Source organism: Quercus robur, chromosome 10, assembly GCF_932294415.1.
Source record: "Quercus robur chromosome 10, dhQueRobu3.1, whole genome shotgun sequence".
Lineage (NCBI taxonomy): Eukaryota > Viridiplantae > Streptophyta > Magnoliopsida > Fagales > Fagaceae > Quercus > Quercus robur.
In genome coordinates, this window is record NC_065543.1 from 33739579 (window position 1) to 33749695 (window position 10117).

The 10117-nt window shown below is 33.3% G+C and overlaps 1 protein-coding gene across 4 annotated transcripts; it reads right to left on the minus strand.

Moving 5' to 3' along the window:
* Window positions 1-866: 866 nt before the first annotated feature.
* Window positions 867-9320, minus strand: LOC126702251 (uncharacterized). Of its 4 annotated transcripts, XM_050400922.1 has the most exons (6): window positions 9141-9272; window positions 6384-6501; window positions 4402-4687; window positions 4104-4315; window positions 3479-3743; window positions 867-1455 (listed from the first exon to the last, which is right to left on the minus strand). In XM_050400922.1, exons 3-6 carry the CDS (start codon window positions 4660-4662, stop codon window positions 1159-1161), a joined length of 1035 nt encoding a protein of 344 aa, XP_050256879.1. In that variant the 5' UTR covers window positions 4663-4687; window positions 6384-6501; window positions 9141-9272; the 3' UTR covers window positions 867-1158. The 4 variants fall into 4 exon arrangements, with proteins under 4 accessions (XP_050256879.1, XP_050256881.1, XP_050256878.1 ...); XM_050400924.1 differs by lacking the exon at window positions 6384-6501 and having other exon boundaries at window positions 867-1449; window positions 9141-9320; XM_050400921.1 differs by lacking the exon at window positions 6384-6501 and having other exon boundaries at window positions 9141-9320.
* Window positions 9321-10117: the final 797 nt, after the last annotated feature.

Genomic DNA, 10117 nt, shown 5'->3' on the forward strand with positions numbered 1-10117 from the left:
ATCCATCCACACTAATGAATATCATCTTTCTTTTGTGTAAATCTCAAATTTTTTTTCTTATCATAATTCTTATTCAATTCAATAATTTCAAATGTCCCATTGGGTTTCAACTTTTTACGATTTTCTATCTCATTTTTAAACATTATTCTACTTTACCTTAACCTCTTTCTTAAAAAAAATAAATAAAATAATAATAATAATAATAATACGCATGGTTATTTATATATCGCTTTTAAACATTATAATACTAAACAATAAATAAATAAATAAATAAGAGCATTATTGCACTCGTGTGATGAGTCTAGTTGTTATATAGCTTGTTTAAAAAAAATTATATTTTAAGTTCCAAAATGTGGATAACTTATTGGAACATCATCCATAATAATTAATGGATATTTTAAGAGAGAATATATTAAAAACTCAAAAACTACTACTTAATGTGATCCTAAATTCTTTCTCAAAAAAAAAAAAAAAAAATGTGATCCAAAATTATGGGACTTAGATCCTCTAGATTTCTTAGGGTACTCTATTTATAGATTTTCTTAAATCCTAACTACACTTTAATTATTTATGATATAGATTCTGCCATATCAGCATTCTACTAACAATATTCTTAAAATAATAAATAATGTTGTAAACAAAACAATTAAAATTATTGTTATTAGAATGCTAACATGGCAAAATCTAATCCATTAAATTATTAAAGAATGATTAAGATTTAAAAAAATCTATTTGGTAGAATACCCTAAGAAATCTAGAAGATCTGAATCCTAAATTATGACCACCAATATAAAAGTATTATGCTAATGAATGCGCTATCAATAAAAAATATAAAAAGTTAATCAACCCATTGAAATCCATCGAGCGCATCTTAAAACTAGGCCATATAAATATAGTACTCACGAATATCAAATGAGTTTGTGAGTGATTGTTTAACTCTATACATATAAAGAGAGATGATTAGAATGTTTGGCTTAGAACCAATTAATAAATTATTTTATCACAATGAAAGAGTACAGGACATAACTTTATTATTTAAGTTTCTAACATATGAAATAAAGTACTTATTTGGGTTCATCAACCTTTTATTTTTAACTTAAGAATTTTGCTATATTTAGTCTCTTTCCTTAGAAAAATTTTCTGGCTTTGCCACTGAGGTTACTTCTCCCATCTCAAAATTGCCTTGATGATAGTATCACCCATTCCATCAGCATATGAGAAAAAGTGCCCAGCTCCCGGAAGCTCATGATAGTGAATCCATGGCAATTGTTGGGCAATGTATCGTTGCAGTGTAACAGGCACAATCCAATCTTCATCTCCATGCCACAAGTGGACAGAACCTTCATTGTTTGGAAATGGATTTTCCAAATCCATAGGACTGAACTCCCAAGCAGAAAATCCAACAATCAGGTCACGATGGAGGGACTCAAATTCTCCTTGCTGTCTTACCTGTGCCTAAGGAAGCCACATTTAGGGTCCATTTGATTAGGCGTTTTGGAAGTTTAAAAGAGCATTTTTTTTACAAATGTTCATTTTAAACTCAAAACACAGTTTTCCAATAGCTTATAAAAATACACTCTTAGAAAATAAGAACATTTAAAGAATTTTTTTTCTTTTTTTTTTTTCCTATTAGTAACTCATGCACTTCATGGAAATTGAACCTGAGAAATATGTCGATTATAGTACCAAAAAAATATGCTTTTAAATCCATATCAATTGGCCCATAAAAAAAATAAATAAATAAAAAATGAGAGAGAGAGAGAGAGAAAGGGTAGATTTACATGAAAATAATAAATAAATAAAAGAACTGAAAAGAAAGCCTCTTAACATAACACAAATTTCCTCCCTTTAAACTTTTGTCGTATAAGATGCTTTAATCAGTTAATCAAACCTTAAGTTTGGCTGGGAAAAGGAGCTGAAAGCCTAATCTTATCTCAAAATTCTGTTTCTATTAGTGGTGCACCAGAATTTGTTAAGCACATCTTTATACAAGAGTGATGTTCACTGCATTTTTAGATTCCAAGATTGTTATTACAATACTCTACCATAGTAGAATCAATTACCAATATGCATAACTAAACTTAGTGTGTGTATGGCATTGGCTTAAAATGTCAGCTTTTTTTACTATTTAGTTTTTTTTTTTTGCTACTATTCATAGGTCTTATTGCACTTTTTGGTACTATTCATATGTTTTACGGTACTATTTCAGCTACCTGTTAGTTTTATCTACAGCACTTTCAGCAAAAAGTTTTCAATTTTAGCTAAATAAGCTGTTCCCAAACACTGAGAATTATTTAGTCAACCCCTATTTCAAGTCAAGTTTCGTCACTTTAAGAGGTAAATAACTGGTTTTTTTACAGAAAAATGTGGTGGCATTTCAGTCCTTAATCATAATTCTTTTACAGTTTATATTTGTTCTTAGAGATCCTTCACAGCCATTAGTTTTATTACGAAACAAACGAGGGGGAAAAATAAACAAATACAACCACGATTGCAAGACGAAGAGAATGTCATTAGGGATCATAAAGTCCATGAAAAAACACCAAATTTCAGGGGTTTATAAGAGGAGACATAAAGATATAGTGCACACCACACAAAGATATTTCCCAATGAAAACTATCACTATGTACTTTATGAAATTTTAGCAAAAGGACGAAAGAAATCTTTACAGGGAAGGCCAAAAGTCAATCCCAACGAACAAGTGCAGAGCATTTGGTTCTCTCATTTTTACTCTATATAAACTAACCATCTAAGTCATTATTTCAAGCCTAATCTTTATTTGTCATAAGTTAATAGAGTTTCAATGAAAATCCATTATCAATTTTACTCAATATGAAGTATGAACCATAACATTACTCTACTGGTGGCCTAGCAATATCTCCAGGCATGCAAAATTGATGTGACTGGGGATCTTATCCAATCCACAGCAATTATTTATTAGATTGAAGCCATCACAAATACCAAACAAATTTTAATATGTTAAGCTAAATGTTCTTATATTAAATTATGATCATAACTCAAACCATTAAGCACAAAATGAAATTAGAAAATAACAAAGCCTAACCAAACACATGCTATTAAGGAGTCATACCTTCACTCCTAATTGCTATATATTTAGAAATTAATAAGATATTCAAAGTTTATGGTGTCCTTTCACAGCCTTTTGTGACCAATATATCATTGTGGTATGCAGTAAATTCTAATACTAATTATCTACAGAAATCAGGCAACCGTTTCTGTAGTCTTTAATAGACATATTTGTCAGCAGAAAAGCTTAAAATTTTGCTTTGCATTTCAATAGTACAACAGATCAGGATAATCATACAAATAAAGATAATTTTGCTTTGCATTTTGCTTTGTTATAGATAAATTTGCAACTTCACTCTTAAAATAAAGATATATATGCACCTAGTATGAAAATTGGATTAATGAAATAAAAATTTTGAACTTGCAACCTGTATGAAAATTAGATGCTAACCATATAGTTTTCTCTGTCAGAGAGCTTTGCCATGAGTTCTTTGTCTTGGGGAGAAAAAATATCCATATTATTTGCTGCAACGCTAAGAGAGGGGAACCATTTTTGAGTGTTCCACCAGTAGGTAAGCCAAGGAGTGTAGTGAGCAACACGGAGTGTCCATTGATCTTGCCAAAGCTGCTGGTTGTAGACTTCACCAGATAAGTTTCCAGGAAAACCCGGCCACCAGTAGTTAACCGCTGGAGCTAATAGTCCTGCCCCTGCTAACCTGTTAGTGTTCCAAGTACCCCACACATAAGAGAAAAGGCACTGCACATAAAGTGGCAAATGCAGCAGTTCTTGTTATTCTCTTGTCTAGTATTTATTTATGGATAAAACCTGTTACACAAACCCTCTTACACACACCATTACGCACAATTTTTTAACTCAAATTGGGAGTTGAAAACATTATTTCAGTTTTGAAATCATGTCTTCAATACAGGATTTCAATTCAAAAAATTAGTGTGCAACAGTGTGTGTGAAATCATACTTCATGATTTCAGTTCAAAAAATTAGTGTGCAACTGTGTGTATGTATGGTGTGTGTAACAAACACTACCCTTTATTTATATAGCAAGGGTAAATCATACCTGTGAGGAATGTACTTGAGGCAACTCCAAAGCACCTGCCCACCCATTGAGAAACCAATTACATAGAATTTTGATCCCAATCCCAATTGATCAGCAAGCTCTTCTATATCCAAAGCCATGCTCTTCACTGTTCGCTTTGGATTAGGATCACTCTCCCCATAACCAGGTCTGTCAAAAGACACAACGTAGATCCCCAACTCTTCAACGATTTCCTAAAAGAACCAACCATTGATTCAAATGATACCAAGTCCAAGAATATCATATTTATATGTATATATAACAACCACTGGATAAGTACCGGAGATAGTGTTTTGGCGATGACAGCATCATGCCTGCAAAAATCAAAAGCATGGACATAGACAATTTTATATTTGGCTGTTTCTTTAGGCACACCATGTTCTTTGTATGCCAAATGCCTTCCATCACTAAGTTTGATTCTTGTTGCTGTAACAGGGGGACCATCTGGAGAACCACATATCTTGGGTGGAGGAGGTTGGGTTGCCTTATAAGCCCATGCCAGAAACACCACAAAAATCAACACTACAGCTCTCTTCAACATCCTTGAAGTGTTGATCAACGTTATACTAAATTATGGTGACAAAAAATATTAATCAATCAACACATTAAGCTCCATGAGTCTAAGCACAAAAATTTTAGTAAAGGACTTGCATATATATTTTGCAACATATTTATTTAGAATAAGTTCTGCCTGCAGTGGCTGCAGATTACGAGAACAAAATACTAGGTTGACAACTCACATTAACTATAGAAGTATGGTTGCTTTGAAATCCATAGTCCGGATGTGGAAAAGGCCTCTCTAGCATCAATTCAAAAAATGAAAATAAAAACACCAATGCCAGCTTAATGAAGAAACATTCTATTCCAGCGACATCAGTTGCTTGTGATTTGTGGAGTTTTGTTTTAGATCTTTTAGGATTCAATCGGTGTTACCAGAAAAGGTCATTGATCTTTTGTTTGGTTGGAGCAATTGGGTTGACAAACATTCATCGGATATTTGGAGTATAGTCCCTATATGATTTATGTGGAAATTGTGGAGGTAAAGGAATCATTGTAATTTTGAGAATATTGAAAATTCGGTGACTCAATTAATAGCATTGTTTATTAGATCTTTGTTTGATTGGTCTCATGCATGTGTGGAGTTTTAACAATAGTAATTCCATAGATGAATTGAAAGATTCACTACACTTCTTTATATAATACATTTTCTTTGTAATTCTTTTAGTGGTCTTTTTCCAATAAAAATATCATTACTTACCAAATAATAATAAATTGTCAAAAAATTAAAGGTATGTGTTTATATATTGATTTATCAGTTACTCACTCAATAAGTTTTGATGCCTCAACCTCATCCTCCAATCCAATGTGAATTAATCTCACCAAGCAAACAGATACCACTTGAAGGAAACAAAATCCTCCATCATGCTACTTATAACATAAAGGGGAGAGAGACCAAGTTGTTTCAAATTTCAAAAATTCAAATAAAAAACTTTTCTTTCCATTAAATAGATTTCCAATTCAAATCAAAAGTAAAATTCAAACAAAAACACACAACTTCAAAGTAAATTTCCAATAAAAAGGGGGAAGATAACTTTGATTAAAACCATTCTTTCGAGTTTGCCCAGTTTCTTCCTTTGAATTGTTTCCATTCCGGTGGAGGTGGCTAGCTGTATAGAGAAACTTCAAAGGGATTTCTTATGGAGTGGAATTAGTGAGGAACCTAAATTTCATTTGGTTAATTGGGCTCAGATTTGTGAACCATTGCAGTTTGGAGGATTGGGTGTTTGGAACTTGAGAAGATTCAACCAAGCATTGTTAGGAAAATAGTTGTGGAGATATGGGACCAAGAGAGATAATCTATGGAGGAGGGTCATAGAGGTGAAGTATGGGAGTGAATGGGGTGGCTAATGTACAAAAGGGGTGTCATGGTGTAAGTCTCTGGAAATCCATAAGATAAGAGCGGTTGACTTTTTCTTAGTTTATACGATTCGATATAGGTGATGGTACTTGAGTAAAATTTTGGCATGATTTGTGATATAGAATTAGTCATGATAAGAAGTCTTTTATAGCAAGGTTATGCCTTTTTCTAATGGGATACTCCATTGGGATATCTAGTTCTCTAGCTCAATCCAAGATTGGGACTTGGAGTCTTTGACTGCTTTTATGTATTTGATCTATTCCACCACAGTGAAAAGAGAGGGACTTGATAAATTATGATGGAGGCTAGACAAGAATTGGGGTTTTGAGGTGCGTGGGTACTACCTTTACATTTGCTCGACTATTGGCATGTCATGTCCTTGGAAGTTGGTGAGACAATCGAAAGTTCCTCGTAGAATAGCTTTCTTCTTGTGGACTGCTATCCTAGGGAAGATTTTTCCTTCTGATAATTTACGGAAGATGTTAGAGACATATTTTATGTAATTGGCTAATCTTTTGACAAAACGCACTTTACTACTTTACTTGCAATTGGGTAGATCTAAGATGAGTTTAGTACTTCAAGAAACAAGTGTTCAAGTTTAGTATTGAAACCATGCAAATCTGACCAAGAAACGAATGAAGAAGTGCTATTCATTAAAACTCGACAGATGTCTCGACAGAAGCTGTATCTATTGAAAATTATGAAATCAGAAATTTCAGATCTGATTATCCGTATATCCTTGAGTATTTGTGTAAGGTTTCTTTTCTCATAACCCTAGACATATATAAAGATTATTTTAGGGGCCGTCACAGTGGATGCAAAGGTTGTTGCACTAGTTGTTACATGCATTGTGTGACCGGAGATAGAAATCTCTGTAGAAATTATTGTGTCTTTACGCCAAGGGTTTTGTGACCAAGGGGCTTCCTAATCTTCATCGCTAATGAACTAAAGAACTTTGCAGCCAACATCTTCCTCAAGTTGGTGTGTTAGTCACGTACTGGGATCCGTGCATCATTGGTTAATCACGTACTGGGATTCGTGCATTGAACGGAGAGATTGCCGCTACAATACAAGTCCAATTGGGTATTGGGGTAAGGGTTCAACTGTAGGTTGGTATTAGGTACTGTGATTTCTTTTACTTGTAACCGCTTATGATTGATAATAGTGGATTTTCGAGAATGGTGATCTTAAATTCATCCGGTAGGGTTTTACCTCGGTGGTTTTCACCATTCGTAAACAAATCACCTATATTAAATTTACTTTCCACTGCATTTAACTTAGTGATTTGTTTGTGCTACTATGCTTACTGCATGTAATTTGATCTAATGAATGCACTTGAATAATTAATTGATTAATTTACCAAATGGGTCAATACATTCTTGGCTTATCAGAAGAGATGTATTATTGTTGTAAAATAGTGTCATATGTGTAAATAGAGTGGGGAGTTAGTGGATGAACTTCTACTTCATGTTCCCACAGCTTATGAGTTATGGACGATGGTGTGGAGTTTGTTTAGTCTCCTTTAGGTAATGCCACAAAGTGTCCTTGAATTTATAGCAACTTTTGTAAGGTGCCTTTGGTAGAAATCAAAATATAGCTTTTTGGAGGGTTGTGCCGCATTGCATTATGTGGTGTCTTTGGTGACAATGGAATGCAAGATGCTTTGAGAGATGTCTTATGTCTTTTTTCATACTTTACTAGATTGGAGTGTTGCTTTGAAATCTTTTCCCTGTTCTAATTTAATTTTTAAAGTTCAAGTGCAAGAAGTGAAACATTTTCAATAACAAAGAGATAAAATTATATATTGTTCAAAGTAAAATTTAGGAACTAAAATTATATATTGTTCAAGGTATATATATATATATATATGGGGAATTACACTTTTCCCACTTGTAATTTGCCCAAAAAACACTTTGCTTATCTGTGGTTTAAAAATGCCAAAGGCCTTATAACTAAATTGACACCTCTCCATGCACAAAGTGCTTGGGGGTCCAGGGAGAAAAGGTTTGAGATACAGGGTTAATAGTATGTTGTAATTATTTCTCAAAAAAAAAAAAAAAAAAAAAAAAAACTGTGATTTAAAAATTGACACTTTACCCACCTCTCTAATTATCTACCTCGGTTAAAAAATGAGGTAAATTTGTATTTTTGCCACCATTAATTTTATGCCTTTCTCCTCTCAAAACATAAAAAACTAAAAAAATCAAAAGAAAAGAAGATCTAAAAGTTAGGTTTTATAAAATTCAGATCTATAAGATCTAATTTTCTTTTCAATCAATGAAAGATTGTGGTTTTATGTATGTGAGCTGGTTAGCTTTGATTGAATCTTCTCCTTTTGCACGTAGATAATTGAGGAAATGGTGCTGTGCTTTCCTTCAACACCCAAGAAATTGTTGATGACTGGCGCATTCCTCGGCTCTGGTGCTGCTCTTTTTGCTGCCGGTGTGCATCTCTCTTATGTCAACATTTGCCCCTCAGCAATCTTTCGTCAAGGAAAGATTGAAAAAGAAGTATGGGAAATGAAGAGTTCAGCTCACTGCTCTAAGTACACTTGTCTCATTTATCTTTCACTGTCCTCTCTATGCTTGTCTTTTGGGTTGGGTTTAAATTTTTGGTGCTGGCAATTTGATCACAGTATTGCTCTATGAGTTGACCAAGGTTGTAATGGCTGTGAATGTGAAGCAATGATTTTGATGGCTCTCAACAAACATGATGTATTCTCTTCTTATGTAAAAATCATTCAGTATTGGATATTCTTGTTAGTTGCCCGAGTAGCTCATGTATCATGTTCTTTACTGAGGTAGATAACTTGAGACAAGCAGAGTTTACTTCAGGCAGGTAAAGTACTAATATTTAAAGCAAAATATTTTTTTAGGCAAACTACATGCAGACAAAGTGTAATTTATATTCACACTACAAATACAATTTTACTTTCTGTGTTATCCGACATCTTTGCAATGACAAATATTAAACAGAGAAAGCGATCGAGCCAGATAAGATAACGTTACGGTTCCTATGGATACGATGAAAATAAATAAGGCACACCTAAAGTTTAACAGCATCCAAATCAAATAAAAAGAAAAGGATAAAAAGGTACCCACCTGATCGAGGGAAGCTTTAAAGGAACTGTTTTGCTTGGCTTTTCTCGTATGAGCTGAGCTCTGGTTGATGCTGCAGATATTTTCCTGTTCACTCCTCCCCCCCAATTCTTTCCCACAGAATACCCAACTACCAAAATGACTCTGATTGATACGCACACAGATATATCTTTTCTTTTCTTTTTGAGAAGCCGCACACAGATATTTCTAAAGTGAAGTTTGACGAGTTAAAAAGGTCTCTCTTGATACTAGTGGACCCTATATGTGTTGTGTTGTCGTGTGTTTATTTATGACCAGCTTTTAGTATAAAACACGTGTGTCTACACACGTCTAATAAGGTTTAACTTTTCTCTTTGAAAGAAGTAAAAAGAAAGTCTAGAGATATAAAATAAAATAAAATAAAATAAAAACACTTGACATTTGATGATGTGGCAAGTGTTCTTAGTAAGTAAAAAAATAATATCAATGGCAAGCTTGCTTCTTTATTTATTTATTTATTTATTGAAGTGTTTGTTGTATTTTTTTTTTTTTTTTTTTTTTGTAAAAAAACATAAAAAGGGGTCTCAAGTGTTCACTGGATCTGTATTACTTATGCACTGTGTTATGGAGTGGGACCACCAGAACACAAATAGGGTTTACCACCTTTTGAATCCACAATTCCTTGAATTGCAAGTGTGAGGTCATAAAGACTTCCTAGTGCTAAACTACCTTTACTGTTGGTTTATTATATGTTTTCTAAGATGTTTTACTTTTCAAGTAATGCTATATACACAAAAATTTGACAACATTTTTCATACTAATTGAGTTGGCAAGTTTTTGTTGGTTCTCATTTGAGCTCGCCATTGATATCATTTTTTTACTTACTACTAACAACTTGCCATATCAACAGATGTCAAGTTTTTGTGTCTCTAAATTAACTTTCTTTTCACTTCTCTCAAACAAAATTTTTACTACCATGCAATCGGCCATATCGGCCTATT

Excerpts from the sequence above, each read along its gene's own strand:
- LOC126702251 (XM_050400921.1), bottom strand. The coding sequence starts at position 4,662 with ATGTTGAAGAGAGCTGTAGTGTTGATTTTTGTGGTGTTTCTGGCATGG. Across the intron at positions 3,744-4,103 it reads CTCAAGTACATTCCTCACAG|GTTAGCAGGGGCAGGACTAT; the intron begins GTATGATTTACC and ends GAACACTAACAG. Across the intron at positions 1,456-3,478 it reads CTGACAGAGAAAACTATATG|GCACAGGTAAGACAGCAAGG; the intron begins GTTAGCATCTAA and ends TGGCTTCCTTAG.